The following is a 16,645-nucleotide window of genomic DNA, read 5'->3' on the forward strand; positions in this document are numbered from 1 at the left end:
ATAGATGAATCGCTGGAGCTTGCATATTTTGTTAGCACCTTTAGGATTGACAAAACCTTCTGGTTGCATCATATACAACTCTTCTTTAATAAATCCATTAAGGAATGCAGTTTTGTTTATCCATTTGCCAGATTTCATAAAATGGGGCAATTGCTAACATGATTCGGACAGACTTAAGCATAGATACGAGTGAGAAACTCTCATCGTAGTCAACACCTTTAAACTTGTCAAAAAAAATTGCGACAATTCTAGCTTTGTAGATAGTAACACTACTATCAGCGTCCGTCTTCCTCTTGAAGATCCATTTATTTTCTATGGCTTGCCAATCATCGAGCAAGTCGACCAAAGTCTACACTTTGTTCTCATACATGGATCCCATCTCAGATTTCATGGCCTCAAGCCATTTATTGGAATCTGGGCTCATCATCGCTTCCTCATAGTTCGTAGGTTCGTCATGGTCAAGTAACATGACCTCCAGAATAGGATTACCGTACCACTCTGGTGCGGATCTCACTCTGATTTACCTACGAGATTTGGTAGTAACTTGATCTGAAGTTACATGATCATCATCATTGGCTTCCTCACTAATTGGTGTAGTAGTCACAGGAACATATTTCTGTGATGAACTATTTTCCAATAAGGGAGAAGGTACAATTACCTTATCAAGTTTTCTACTTTCCTCCCACTCACTTCTTTCGAGAGAAACTCCTTCTCTAGAAAGTATCCATTCTCAGCAATGAATGTCTTGCCTTCGGATCTGTGATAGAAGGTGTACCCAACAGTCTCCTTTGGGTATCCTATGAAGACATAATTTGGGTTTGAGCTTATCAGGATGAAACTTTTTCATATAAGCATCACAACCCCAAACTTTAAGAAACGACAACTTTGGTTTCTTGCCAAACCACAGTTCAGATTGTGTCGTCTCAACGGACTTAGATGGTGCCCTATTTAAAGTGAATGCAGCTGTCTCTAATGCATAACCCCAAAACGATAGTGGTAAATCGGTAAGAAACATCATAGATTGTACTATATCCAATAAAGTACGGTTATGACGTTCGGACACACCATTATGTTGTGGTGTTTCAGGTGGCATGAGTTTGTGAAACTATTCCACATTGTTTTAATTGAAGACCAAACTCGTAACTCAAATATTCGTCTCCGCAATCAGATCGTGGAAAGCTTATCTTCCTGTCACGATGATTTTCCACTTCACTCTGAAATTCTTTGAACTGTTCAAATGTTTCAGACTTATGTTTCATCAAGTAGATATCCCCATATCTGCTCAAATCATCTGTGAAGGTCAGAAAATAATGATACCTGCTGCAAGCCTTAATATTCATCGGACCACATACATCAGTATGTATGATTTCCAACAAATCTGTTGCTTGCTTCATTGTTCCGGAGAACGGCGTTTTAGTCATCTTGCCCATAAGGCATGGTTCGCAAGCATCAAGTGATTCATAATCAAGTGATTCCAAAAGCCCATCAACATGGAGTTTCTTCATGCGCTTTACACCAATATGATCTAAACGGCAGTGCCACAACTAAGTTGCACTATCATTATTAACTTTGCATCTTTTGGTTTCAATATTATGAATATGTATATCACTACGATCGAGATCCAATGAACTTGTTTCATTGGGTGTATGACCATCGAAGGTTTTATTCATGTAAACAGAACAACAATTATTCTCTGACTTTAATGAATAACCGTATTGCAATAAACATGATCAAATCATATTCAAGCTCAACGCAAAAACCAAATAACACTTATTTAGGTTCAACACTAATCCCGAAAGTATAGGGAGTGTGCGATGATGATCATATCAATCTTGGAACCACTTCCAACTCTCATCGTCACTTCACCCTTAACTAGTCTCTGTTCATTCTGCAACTCCCGTTTCGAGTTACTACTCTTAGCAACTGAACCAGTATCAAATACCGAGGGGTTGCTATAAACACTAGTAAAGCACACATCAATAACATGTATATCCAATATACCTTTGTTCACTTTGCCATCCTTCTTATCCGCCAAATACTTGGGGTAGTTCCGCTTCCAGTGACCAGTCCCTTTGCAGCAAAAGCACTTAGTCTCAGGCTTAGGTCCAGACTTGGGCTTCTTCACTTGAGCAGCAACTCGCTTGCCGTTCTTCTTGAAGTTCCCCTTCTTCCCTTTGCCCTTTTCTTGAAACTAGTGGTCTTGTCAACCATCAACATTTGATGTTTTTCTTGATTTCTACCTTCGTCGATTTCAGCATCACGAAGAGCTTGGGAATCGTTTCCGCTATCCCTTGCATATTTTAGTTCATCACTAAGTTCTACTAACTTGGTGATGGTTACTAGAGAATTCTGTCAATCACTATCTTATCTGGAAGATTAACTCCCACTTGATTCAAGCGATTGTAGTACTCAGACAATCTGAGCACATGCTCACTAGTTGAGTGATTCTCCTCCATGTTTTAGCTATAGAACTTGTTGGAGACTTCATATCTCTCAACTCGGGTATTTGCTTGAAATATTAACTTCAACTCCTGGAACATCTCATATGCTCCATGACGTTCAAAACGTCTTTGAAGTCCCGATTCTAAGCCATTAAGCATGGTGCACTAAACTATCAAGTAGTCATCATATTGAGCTAGCCAAACGTTCATAACGTCTGCATCTGCTCCTGCAATAGGTCCGTCACCTAGCGGTGCATCAAGGACATAATTCTTCTGTGCAGCAATGAGGATAAACCTCAGATCACGGATCCAATCCGCATCATTGCTACTAACATCTTTCAACACAATTTTCTCTAGGAACATATCAAAATAAACACAGGGAAGCAACAACGCGAGCTATTGATCTACAACATGATTTGCAAAATACTACCAGGACTAAGTTCATGATAAATTAAAGTTCAATTAATCATATTACTTAAGAACTCCCACTTAGATAGACATCCCTCTAATCTTCTAAGTGATCACGTGATCCAAATCAACTAAACCATAACCGATCATCATGTGAAATGGAGTAGTTTTCAATGGTGAACATCACTATGTTGATCATATCTACTATATGACTCACGCTCGATCTTTCGATCTCAGTGTTCCGAGGCCATATCTGCATATGCTAGGCTCATCAAGTTTAACCTGAGTATTCTGCGTGTGCAAAACTGTCTTGCACCCGTTGTAGATGGACGTAGAGCTTATCACACCCGATCATCACGTGGTGTCTGGGCACGACGAACTTTGGCAACGGTGCATACTCAGGGAGAACACTTTTATCTTGATAATTTAGTGAGAGATCATCTTATAATGCTACCGTCAATCAAAGCAAGATAAGATGCACAAAAGATAAACATCACATGCAATCAATATAAGTGATATGATATGGCCATCATCATCTTGTGCTTGTGATCTCCATCTCCGAAGCACCTGTCATGATCACCATCGTCACCGGCGCGACACCTTGATCTCCATCGTAGCATCATTGTCGTCTCGCCAATCTTATGCTTCCACGACTATCGCTACCGCTTAGTGATAAAGTAAAGCATTACAGCACGATTGCATTGCATACAATAAAGCGACAACCATATGGCTCCTGCCAGTTGCCGATAACTCGGTTACAAAACATGATCATCTCATACAATAAAATTTAGCATCATGTCTTGACCATATCACATCACAACATGCCCTGCAAAAACAAGTTAGATGTCCTCTACTTTGTTGTTGCAAGTTTTACATGGCTGCTACGGGCTTAAGAAAGAACCAATCTTACCTACGCATCAAAACCACAACGATAGTTTGTCAAGTTGGTGCTGTTTTAACCTTCGCAAGGACCGGGCGTAGCCACACTTGGTTCAACTAAAGTTGGAGAAACTGACACCCGCCAGCCACCTGTGTGCAAAGCACGGCAGTAGAACCAGTCTCGCGTAAGCGTACGCGTAATGTCGGTCCAGACCGCTTCATCCAACAATACCGCCGAACCAAAGTATGACATGCTGGTAAGCAGTATGACTTATATCGCCCACAACTCACTTGTGTTCTACTCGTGCATATAACATCAACACATAAAACCTAGGCTCTGATACCACTATTGGGGAACGTAGTAATTTCAAAAAATTTCCTACGCACACGCAAGATCATGGTGATGCATAGCAACAAGAGGGGAGAGTGTGATCTACGTACCCTTGTAGATCGACAACGAAAGCGTTTGGTTGATTTAGTCGTACGTCTCCACGGCCCGACCGATCAAGCACCGAAACTACGGCACCTCCGAGTTCTAGCACACGTTCAGCTTGATGACGATCCCCGGACTCCGATCCAGCAAAGTGTCGGGGAAGAGTTCCATCAGCACGACGGTGTGGTGACGATCTTGATGTACTACTGTCGCAGGGCTTCGCCTAAGCACCGCTACAATATTATCGAGGACTATGGTGGCAGGGGGCGCCGCACACGGCTAAGAATATGATCACGTGGATCAACTTGTGTTCCTCTGGGGTGCCCCTGCCTCCGTATATAAAGGCTCAAGGCGGGGTACGGCCGGCCTAGGAGAGGCGCGCCAAGAGGAGTCCTACTCCCTCCGGGAGTAGGATTCCCCCCCCCCCAATCCTAGTTGGAATAGGATTCACGGAGGGGGGAAAGAGGAAGGGGGCCGGCCCCCTCTCCTTGTCCTATTCGGACCAAGGGAGGGAGGGGCGCGTGGCCCATCTCCGGCTGCCTCTTCTCTTTTCCGCTAAGGCCCACTAAGGCCCATATACCTCCCGGGGGGTTCCGGTAACCTCCCGATACTCCGGTAAAATCCCGATTTCACCCGGAACACTTCCGATATCCAAACATAGGCTTCCAATATATCAATCTTTATGTCTCGACCATTTTGAGACTCCTCGTCATGTCCTTGATCACATCCCAGACTCCGAACAACCTTCGGTACATCAAAATGTATAAACTCATAATATAACTGTCATCGAAACCTTAAGCGTGCGGACCCTACGGGTTCGAGAACAATGTAGACATGACTGAGACACGTCTCTGGTCAATAACCAATAGCGGGACCTGGATGCCCATATTGGCTCCTACATATTCTACGAAGATCTTTTATCGGTCAGACCGCATAACAACATACGTTGTTCCCTTTGTCATCGGTATGTTACTTGCCCGAGATTCGATCATCGGTATCCAATACCTAGTTCAATCTCGTTACCGGCAAGTCTCTTTACTTGTTCCGTAATACATCATCCCGCAACTAACTCATTAGTTGCAATGCTTGCAAGGCTTGAGTGATATACATTACCGAGAGGGCCCTGAGATACCTCTCCGACTATCGGAGTGACAAATCCTAATCTCGAAATACGTCAACCCAACATGTACCTTTGGAGACACCTGTAGAGCACCTTTATAATCACCCAGTTACGTTGTGACGTTTGGTAGCACACAAAGTGTTCCTCCGGCACACGGGAGTTACATAATCTCATAGTTATAGGAACATGTATAAGTCATGAAGAAAGCAATAGCAACATACTAAACGATCGGGTGCTAAGCTAATGGAATGGCTCATGTCAATCAGATCATTCAACTAATGATGTGATCCCGTTAATCAAATGACAACTCTTTTGTCCACGGTTAGGAAACATACCATCTTTGATTAACGAGCTAGTCAAGTAGAGGCATACTAGTGACACTCTGTTTGTCTATGTATTCACACATGTATTATGTTTCCGGTTAATACAATTCTAGCATGAATAATAAACATTTATCATGAAATAAGGAAATAAATAATAACCTTATTATTGCCTCTAGGGCATATTTCCTTCAATCTTAGTATTATTAGGAGTGCTGTGTTAGGAGACAAATCATATAATTTGGGAGCCATTGTTGCACATAGGTTGCATCTTAATAGACTTATTGGAGATTTCTTTGGTGGAATTTATGCAACCCGCATAGCTAATTTTCTTGGTATAGCCATACGTGAAGATGATATTGAATTACCTCCTGCTTATCTAGATTTTAATGCTATGGTTCACCACCAGTTTGTCGAGAGGAACGAATCACCTCTCCAGTATAGACAAATCTTTGACAGACACCGTGTTGTCCGTATTACTCTCCCTGCTCATGCCTTCTTTGATTATCAGGCAAGAGGAGGATATACTATTACCAGAGAGGAGGCAGATGAGTACGAGAGGAGAGAGGAGGCTGCTCGTCGCCACGCTGTAGCTCAGCAGGCGATAGCCGCTGCATCGCAGTACGACCCCAACTACTATTATGGTTATCTGCCAAGCCAGCCGTGGCCATAGACGAACTTAGGCCAAAAGCCTAAGCTTGGGGGAGTACGTATTTCCCACCGACATTACATTTATGTTCACACATTCATTGCTAGATGTCGCTGCTCATACTTTTTCATTGTATCATCCATGCTAGTTTACTTTACTTTTTATGCTTTCTTCTTGTGTGTTTAATAAACCTTAAGAAAAACCAAAAAAAATTAGTTGTAGCTTTTAATTAATTTACCTTCCATGCTTGTAGTGGTAATTAAAAAGAAAACCCCAAAAAAATATTTCCTGATCTTCTTTTGCTTGTTGGGAGCTTTCCCGTGTAAATAGTTTTATTTCTTTTCTTTTCTTTAGGGGTCGATAGGAGAAGACCATAATTAAATTGTTGAAGTGGCTCTTATATGCATTACTAGTCACATGCCCGTGCGTTGCTACGGAAGCAAAAACAAGCATAGAGGAAGAATTATTCTTGTAAGATGAAACACGCATGGATTTGAATGTTCACTTAGGTTTGTTGCCTTTTGACTTTGACAGTTTTAATATTCATTCTTTGTAGAGAAAATTAATAAAAACTTTAGGGGGCCTTATGACACTTTATCTGTTCTTTTGTTGTGCAATACGAAATCACAGTTTTTAGGCTAACAAGTTGACGCTTGTCTGTGTTCAAACAAAAAAAGATGAGGCTCTTAAGTGTTCAAAGAAAAAAAATTGAGACTTGTCTTACACTAAAATTGGCAGCTTGGGCCTATATGTCTTGTCTGACGTTGCCAATCAACGCACGCGCCTGCTCCTCTCCCACACAAATTGAGCCCGCACTGGATTGTTCGCTCAACACCTCCATAGCATATCTGTTACCGGACTTGAAGGCAAGTAGACGACCATGGTAGGCTTGACCGCTTGAGGCATCAGTGGTGAGTGCGGAGGTATGAGGGAGATGGGTGCTTGCTCTGGCCTCCTTGCTATTGTACTTTCCTCCAGCCAATTCAGTGGTCTTCACTAAAGCCTCCCCCAGGACTTATTTCTCTGCAGAGACATATACTGAGAGAAATTAGTGTGATTTCTTTGAAACAAACTAACACAATAATAGACACAATGGCCTCACCTTGCTTGTCAGTGACCCCACTGCGAAAATGCCTTCTATATCCTGAAATCCACGAGAAAAAATCATAATCAGAGACATGTTAGAATGAGATTATCTCGCGAAATATGCACCTAATCGCGAAAGCTTGGAACCGGAGCCGTCCGAAATGAGTAGCTCGCCACCGGCAAACATCCTCTGCGGCCTACTCATGGAGGTCCTACCGCTGCTAGCCTCCATGGGCAGCACAAAAAAAGGCCATGTCCTTGGGAGGTTGAGAACCAGAGACAACGCAAAAGGGAATCAACGCCATCAGAGAAAACAAAGCAACTTATAGCCCAGTTCATCTTCCTTTACCGAGGCACGCCCATCTTTGCATGTAAGTCCCGCTGTAGAAGACGGGAACCAGCGGCGGGTTCCTGTGCATCAGCCGGGGGTAGACGTCGTGCTCCCCTTCCCCTGTCCTTGAAGCTGCCACCAGCGCCAGCCTACGCCGGAGACCCGGAGTGGAGCAGTAGCTCCAACCATTCGCCCACTACAGTTTGCAGCTGCCAGTCATCCGCGGTGACCGGATCTGGAAATCCCTCTCCACAAAATCCCAACTCCTGTACAAGCCCTTCACCGACCAAACCTCGCCGGATGCCCAAACTAGAGAGAGACCAACCTCCCTAACCCCGCAGCGCCGCCGGAGAGAGCACCGCCACAATGGGAAAGGAGCCGGAGAAACCATATTCCACTGCATCGATGTCGCCCCTGCTTGTCCGCAAATGCCATAATCAAGTCCTAAAACACCATTATCTACAACGCAGCGCGACCGTCCGCGATCTCGCCCACCTCCCAGAGCCCGCCGGTGGCCCGCCGGGAAACCCCCTCTCATGTCGCCTCTCTGTTCGTGTTTTCTCACTATATAGTCGGGAGAGACCCTTTTGTAGTGGCGTTGATCTTTAAGGGGGTACTCGAAGCTTCTGTTTCTTTCGCGAGAGAAGCACAAACAAATAGTCCGTCCTACATACGGGGCTCGGGAACAGCTTGAGTTGATCTCAGCCTTGCGTTTTGGATCAGACCATACACATGCAACAAAGGCAGGCACACCATCACCACCAACTCGCATTTTTATAGAAGTAGAGATTGTTGATCTGACAAAAGAGCCCATATTGCCTTGTCTTCTCCTGTTTATTGAATGCTTGCAGATTCCAGCTTAGTCCAATGCACGTGCACTATTATTATTATTCACATCATTCGACGTGCAAGTGAAAGGCAATTATGATGATATATGATGGACTGGCTGAGACGAGAAAAGCTGGTATGAACTCGACCTCTTTTGTTTTTGTAAATATGATTAGTTCATCGTTCCTGATTCAGCCTATTATGAATAAACATGTTTGCAATGACAATTAGAGATCATAGTTTTTATGCCATGCTTGATTAGCTATGAGTTATAATGGTTTGCCTTGCATGCCAACATGCTATTAAAATGGTTATGATATGGTATGATAGGGTGGTATCCTCCTCTGAATGATTTAAGTGACTTGACTTGGCACATGTTCACGCATGTAGTTGAAACAAATTCAACATAGCCTTCACGGTATTTATGTTCATGGTGGATTATATCCTACTCATGCTTGCATTTGGTGTTGATTAATTTTAATGCGTGTTCATGACTGTTGTCGCTCTCTAGCTGGTCGCTTCCCAGTCTTTTGCTAGCCTTCACCTGTACTAAGCGGGAATACTGCCTGTGCATCCAAACTCCTTAAACCCCAAAGTTATTCCACATGAGTCCACTATACCTACCTATATGCGGTATCTACCTGCCGTTCCAAGTAAATTTGTATGTGCCAAACTCTAAACCATCAAATAAATATCATGTTTTGTATGCTCGAATAGCTCATGTATCAACTAGGGTTGTCCGTATCTTCCATGTTAGGTGGGTTATTCTCAAGAGGAGTGGACTCCGCTCCTCACTCACGAGATAAATGGCTGGTCACCGGGATGCCCAGTCCCATGCTTTATGCAAACTAAATCAAAATAATTGCAAACAAAACTCCCCCTGGGACTCTTGTTAGTTGGAGGAACTCGTTGTTTCGAGCAAGCCATGGATTGATGCTTGTTGGTGGAAGGGGGAGTATAAACTTTACCATTCTGTTTGGGAACCGCCTATAATGTGTGTAGCATGGAAGATATCGCCATCTCTTGGTTGTTATGTTGACAATGAAAGTATACCGCTCAAAATATTATTCACCTCTGTTTCAAAACCGAGATCGGGCACCTCTACAAATCCTTGCTTCCCTCTACGAAGGGCCTATCTATTTACTTTTATGCTGAGTCATCATCCTCTTATTAAAAAGCACCAGTTGCAGAGCACCGCTGTCATTTGCATTCATTATTGTTAGTTTACATTGAGTATGACTTGACTGGATCTCTTTTACCATGAATTACAATGTCTAGTCAGTCCTTGGTCTTTAAAGGTGCTCTGCATTTATGTTTTGCGGTCTCAGAAAGGGCTAGCGAGATACCACCTTGTTATATCATATGATGATTGTCTTGAGAAAGTGTTGTCATCCGAGATTTATTATTATGCCTTGCTAGTTGATTATGCCATTGATATGAGTAAAATTGAGACCTATGCGTTATTGTGAATGTGGTTAGTTATAATATTTGCTAAAAACTTGAATGCTGGCTTTACATATTTACAACAACAAGAGCAAACAGAGTTTGTAAAAGTTTTTCTTTACCACTTTCAGTTTATCAACTGAATTGCTTGAGGACAAGCAAAGGTTTAAGCTTGGGGGTGTTGATACGTCTCCAACGTATCTACTTTTCCAAATACTTTTGCCCTTGTTTTGGACTCTAACTTGCATGATTTGAATGAAACTAACCCGGACTGACGCTGTTTTCAGCAGAATTACCATGGTGTTATTTATGTGCAGGAGCAAACGTTCTCGGAATGACCTGAAACTTCACGGAGCCACTTTTCAGAAAATAAAAAAAATACCTGCAAAAGATGAAGGCCATGGGGCCCACCACCTTGCCACGAGGGCGGGGGGCGCGCCCCCTCGTGGGCTCCTGTTGCCTCTCCAACTCCAACTCCACCTCCATATATTGAGTTTCGGGGAGAAAAAATCAGAGAGAAGAAATCATCGCGTTTTACGATACGGAGCCGCCGTCAAGCCCTAAAACCTCTCGGGAGGGCTGATCTAGAGTCCGTTCGGGGCTCCGGAGAGGGGAATCCGTCACCATCGTCATCATCAACCATCCTCGATCACCAATTTCATGATGCTCACCGCCGTGCGTGAGTAATTCCATCGTAGGCTCGCTGGACGGTGATGGGTTGGATGGGATCTATCATGTAATCGAGTTAGTTTTGTTAGGGTTTGATCCCTAGTGTCCACTATGTTCTGAGATTGATGTTGCTATGACTTTGCTATGCTTAATGCTTGTCACTATGGCCCGAGTGCCATGATTTCAGATATGAACCTATTATGTTTTCATCAATATATGAGTGTTCTTGATCCTATCTTGCAAGTCTATAGTCACCTATTATGTGTTATGATCCATTAACCCCGAAGTGACAATAATCAGGATACTTACCAGTGATGACCATAGTTTGAGGAGTTCATGTATTCACTATGTGTTAATGCTTTGTTCCGGTTCTATATTAAAAGGAGGCCTTAATATCCCTTAGTTTCCGTAAGGACCCAGCTGCCACGGGAGGGTAGGACAAAAGATGTCATGCAAGTTCTTTTCCATAAGCATGTATGACTATATTCGGAATACATGCCTACATTATATCAATGAACTGGAGCTAGTTCTGTGTCACCCTAGGTTATGACTGTTATATGATGAACCGCATCCGGCATAATTCTCCATCACTGATCCATTGCCTACGAGCTTTCCATATATTGTTCTTCGCTTATTTACTTTTCCGTTGATATTGCTATCATCACTACAAAATATACCAAAAACATTACTTTTACTACTGTTGCCTTTTGCTACCATTATCACTACTATCATATTACTTTGCTACTAAACACTTTGCTGCAGATATTAAGTTTCCAGGTGTGGTTGAATTGACAACTCAGCTGCTAATACTTGAGAATATTTTTTGGCTCCCCTTGTGTCGAATCAATAAATTTGGGTTGAATACTTTACCCTCAAAAACTGTTGCGATCCCCTATACTTGTGGGTTATCAGACCTATCTGTGCCACCGGACTCCGGTCCTGTCCGGATGTCCGACCTCTACAGTGCACTTAAGTGACTCAGACGGTTACTTTTCCACTTCGGGATAAGGTTGACCATTCACTTTGAGCTTGCTAAGAATACATTTCACTCTCTCTCTCTCTCTCACTCCTCCACACCAAATCTTAGATCCCCAAGGGATTTGAGAGCATTTGAGAGAAGTTGTCTGATCAAGTGATAGATCCACTCTTTCCCCTTCTTTGCACCAAAGGAATCGTGATTTGAGCAAGTCTTGAGCTTTTCCCATCGTTCTTGTTACTCTTGGAGGTTGGAGACTCCTAGGTGGTAGGAGTCTTTCGGAGAGGAATCGACCATTGTGGTTACCCCCGAAATGGTTTGTGAGGGTTTGGAGACCACCCCAAGGTCTACCACTAGTGGTTGAGAAACGCCTCCGTAGTGTTGTCTCAAAGGGAGAATAGGGCGAGCCTTCGTGGCATTGGTGTGCCTTCGTGGTAACATCCACCTCTCTAACGGTGACGTAGCTTCCTCCAAGGAAGTGAACATCGGAATACACCCTTGTCTCCCGGAGTTGCGGTTATTCCTAACCCTAACTCTTTGCTTGTGGTTACTTGTCTCTTAGCATTTACTTATACCATATTGTGCTTGCCTACTTACATACTTGTGTTACTTGTTTATCTTGCTTAGCTCTTAGCGTCACACTTGCAAATTTTAGGCTCACTTTCATATTCCGCATTATTGCCTAAAATTGCTAAGTAACAATTAAAATTTGCAATTGTACCTATTCACCCCCCTCTAGGTCCATCTCGATCCTTTCAGATGCAGCAAAGCGCAACCAGGGTTCCAGCTCGGTGCGGTGACTGCTGTAGCTTGCCGTGACCATGGATCCAAATGTTGTGGTGACCATTGTAGCTCTGCACAGCCACAAACTTCTTCGTGAACGATTGTAGCAAAAATTGGCACTGGTTCCAGCAAACCAAAAAAATGGTGGTAGCAAAAATTACAAATTGAACAATGTTCCAACAAATAAAAAATGCCGGTGGTAGCAAAAAATGAAGCTCGCTCCAGCAAACCAAAATGCCGGTGGTAGCAAAAAGGCAAAATCGGGCGCTGGTTCTAGGAAACCCAAAGCACCGGCGGTAGCAAAAAACGGTGATGCTTCCAGCAGAAAAATAAACGGTTGTAGCAAAAAAATGCAAAACTAGCTGGTGGTTGCTGCTTTCCCCGACAGTGGTTGTAGCTTTCAGCGCCGCGGTTCCAGCTCCGTGCAGAGGTGGTTGCAACTTTCTGCATCGATGGTCACCGTGGCCGGCTTCGGAGAGTTCTAGTAGTGGTGACACCAGTTGTAGCAGGGGCTACACCGGCAGCATCGCGCTAACTGTTTGTAGCATCGCTCGAGCCGATGCCCGATGGTCTCAGGATGTTGTGCCGCTCGGAGCAGCTCTCATGGTTAGGGACGGCTCATAGCAGCGCCCCCATGGCTTCGACCTCGTAGCAGCATGCTTCACCTTGCGACCTCACTGCACCGCGCCGCCGCTTCCAATGCAGACACACCTGAGCGGGATGGGGAGGTGGGGGACGGTGGACTGAGAAGAGATGGTGGTGGGAGCCGGGGAGAAGCTCGGATGAGGAAAACGATGGTGGTGAATTTGATGGGTGGGCGACAGGATAAGGATGCCTGGTAGCAACTGGATAAGGAAAGAGAGGGACACGTTCGTGGCTCCGTGCGAAGAAAGGAAAGAGTGGGTCCACAGCTAGCACGAGGCAACAAGAGTGGAAGGAAGCCGGCCCAATTTCTAGCCGGTCGCCCGGCGTTAAACGTTTCCCTTTACAATTAGATAGGAAGTCCCAGGTTCGAATCGCAGCACTGGAGGTCTCTTTTCTCTTTTTTGGAAAAACAGAAGAAAAACAAGTTAGATGGGCCGGCCCAGCAAGGATAGGGGGTGTGCGCCCGTTTGCAGATAGTACTGTAACGGGCGCAGAGGGCGCCGAATAGGATTTAGCCATCTACATATACTCTTGCCTCAAAAAAATATACTCTTGCCTAAAAAAACACGGCGGCGGCGGCTGAACTTGTATCTTTTCCCCTTTCTGTACACCTTCCTCCTCAAGACTCCCTCGAATCGCTACTGAGAAGAATTCCTCTGTAAGCTTGTGAGACAGTGAGTTGGTCCCTAACACTGTCACGGCAACACGCACTGACGTACGCACCCATCTGTATAACTAACTTGGCATTCTCGCCGATCCCTACGCCACGCCAAACAAGAGCGTTGTGCTGTATTCGCCAACGAGGGCGGCAAGGGGAGCGCCGGCCGGCCGGCCGGCCGAGTAGTTTACTCGATCGTGGTTCCGTCCAAACGCCAAAACTAGACGACAAATCAAGCCATGTCCATCAGCCCCCGGCCTCCCCGACGCTACCAACTGGAGTAGCAGCCGTTTCTATCTGTCACTATATAGCACACCTGCCCTTGTTGCCTCAACACATTTCTCCTAACTTGGTAGTTACTACCCAAAACCCTAGAAGCTCCGAACAAACACCGACTCGTAACTTTTGAAAGCAGAATATGGAGGGAGGGGACTTCCACAAGAGCGGCTCGCCAGAGGATACCGGCGGGTCAAGGCGGGCGCCGGCATACTACGAGTGCAGTTTCTGCAAGAGGGGGTTCACCAACGCGCAGGCGCTCGGCGGGCACATGAACATCCACCGCAAGGACCGCGGTGGCAGCGGAGGCAAGTCTCGTGGGGCTGCGCCGCCGGCTGCCGGCCAGCAAGACGGTGCCGGTGGGAATCAGGCTCACTTGGGGCTTACCTTGGGAAGGGATGGGGACAGCAGGGAGGACGTGGACTTGGAGCTCCGGCTTGGCCACTACCCTTACAACTAGCAAGCCGGCCGGCCGGCCATATAGATCATTAATGTTTGTTAACTGCTTGGAGGATTAATTAGCCATACGGTACTCGCCAGTACTGATTTGGTAGGTCATTTCGTACTTTCTTTGTTGTTTTATTTGATTTCGAATTTGGTTAATTTGTTGTAGTTTGCCACTAGGTATACGAATGAAAGTAATGGATCAGAGTATATGACCAATAATCGAGGACGCTGATGTGTGATTTTTCGTGTAAATATGCACCTCGAATGGGGCCATCGATGAGTGATGTTGTATATATAGACTTACTTATTTTTTGTGAATCACATAAGAAGTAGGAGGTGGACGAATGGCTCTCGCAGGTGCAGCACCCTGATACCTCCGAGGAAAACCCTAGATCAATTCATCGCATGATGGCGGCATTAATGCGTCGTTACCCCCTTGGGGGCGGCATTCTTGGAGATGCACTCGGGTTCGAGGGACCAGCGGATGGCTTCTTCGATGAAGCGGTGTCTTTTTCTACATATTCATGGTGACGGCTCTTGGCGGCATGGAGCAGCGGAGGCTTGACGTCAGATGTGTGGTGATGGACACGTGCAAGTGGTCGACACTGTCTGGCGTCGTGGTGGCGTCGGCGGCAGCTAGATCGGACAAGGTTGATGCAGCAGTATAGCTCTGAAGATGGATTGCTAGCAAGTGGCTGCGGTGGCCTCATACCCGGTGTTAGAATAAATCCAAGGCATACCGTTGATCATCCGAGGACCAAGCAATCACACGAGCACAACACCGAGATTTGTTAATGAGGTTCACCGATATGGCTACATCCCCGGGGCCTGACTATGGGTGCTCCTCCCCATGACACCGCTACAATACCGCACCAGGTCGCCCTGGACGCCGGCACATGCCGCCAGCTTCCCCTGCGTTCCTGTGCTATTATGTTGGCATAGGTTACATCGTGTGTCTACCCCCGCTATATATGAGAGGCCTAAGATACAAGTGTCCTACTAGGACATGACTCCACATCCTATGTAAACACAATACAACTACAAATCCAACTGTAACCTACCTTGTACAATAATATTCGACACAACTCTAACACCCGGCAAGCGTCCTGATTGAGAAGCACGCCGGACTGGTGGGTTCCCATACCCGGCAGGCGTCCTGGTTGGGATCTCAGCTCTTACATGTTAGGTCTGGCTGCGATGTCTGTTTGGTATTAGGCCCAGGCTATCAGCGCCCCTTCATCAATTGGATAGGTGTAGCGACAATTGTTGCTTGGACAGTGACTTTAGCCTTACTGTTGTATGATTTTATAAGGTCTTGTGAGAATAATTAATACAGTGGCCACATGCATTGCCCAGATGCAAAGGCCGTGGGTCATCCTCCTTTTCTAAAAAAACTGCGTTAGTGAGTTCCTGCATTAAGATGCATGCCTGCATTTAAAGCTTAATGAATTTGTCGGTTACGGGTACATATCCAATACACAATGATACACGGTGGTGGTCTACTCTTTTGTGCACACAGAGTCAATATTCTCAATTAATGTCATCTGCATTTGCATGCAAAAAGGTGCATCTGTCAGTTATAAATGTTGCAATTAATATGACATTAGTGTTGGATGGAGATGACGCATTTCAATTTTCGTTCCAAAGAAGAACACATTACTCCCTCCGTCCACGAATAAGTGTACATCTAGTTTTTGTTTTAAGTCAAAGTTTTAAAACTTTGACCAATTTTCTAAAAAAAGTAAAAGCATTTATGACACTAAATTAGTATCACTAGATCCGCTTTGAAATGTACTTTGACAATATACCAATTTGATGTCATATATGTTACTACTATATTCTATAAAGTTAGTCAAAATTCTAAAACTTTGACTTAGAACAAAACTAGATGTACACTTATTCATGGACGGAGGGAGTAGGTGAGAAGCTGGTACTAGTACTAGTTGATGGTATCACAAACACGAGTTAGACTCCTTCGAGCGGGGTTTTGTCCCAGATAAACCAAATACATAAGTTCTAAACCATGTTATCTATTTCTAATGCATATCCACCCAAGTATTGTATTATTCTTTTAGGTTAAACCCTGTTATCTCTTTCTAAGGCATATCGTTTCAAGTACTATTCTTTTAGATTACTATGATCTCTTATGGGGCATGTAGGCTGTTTAGTGTTAATTCATAATTGATAGAAGGATTTAATGCTAAACTGCTAATGGGTGATGGATGAAAGATGAGTTTGTACCTATCTCCCCCC

The 16,645-nt window shown here is 44.5% G+C and overlaps 1 protein-coding gene across 1 annotated transcript; it reads left to right on the forward strand.

The window, feature by feature from the left end:
* Positions 1 to 14,087: 14,087 nt before the first annotated feature.
* Positions 14,088 to 14,405, forward strand: LOC119352570 (probable transcriptional regulator RABBIT EARS). The gene has a single exon (XM_037619156.1). It carries the CDS (start codon positions 14,088 to 14,090, stop codon positions 14,403 to 14,405), a length of 318 nt encoding a protein of 105 aa, XP_037475053.1.
* The last annotated feature ends 2,240 nt before the right edge of the window (positions 14,406 to 16,645 follow it).

The sequence above is a fragment of the Triticum dicoccoides genome, chromosome 2A, assembly GCF_002162155.2.
Source record: "Triticum dicoccoides isolate Atlit2015 ecotype Zavitan chromosome 2A, WEW_v2.0, whole genome shotgun sequence".
In the NCBI taxonomy this organism is placed as follows: domain Eukaryota; kingdom Viridiplantae; phylum Streptophyta; class Magnoliopsida; order Poales; family Poaceae; genus Triticum; species Triticum dicoccoides.

Excerpts from the sequence above, each read along its gene's own strand:
- LOC119352570 (XM_037619156.1), top strand. The coding sequence starts at position 14,088 with ATGGAGGGAGGGGACTTCCACAAGAGCGGCTCGCCAGAGGATACCGGC.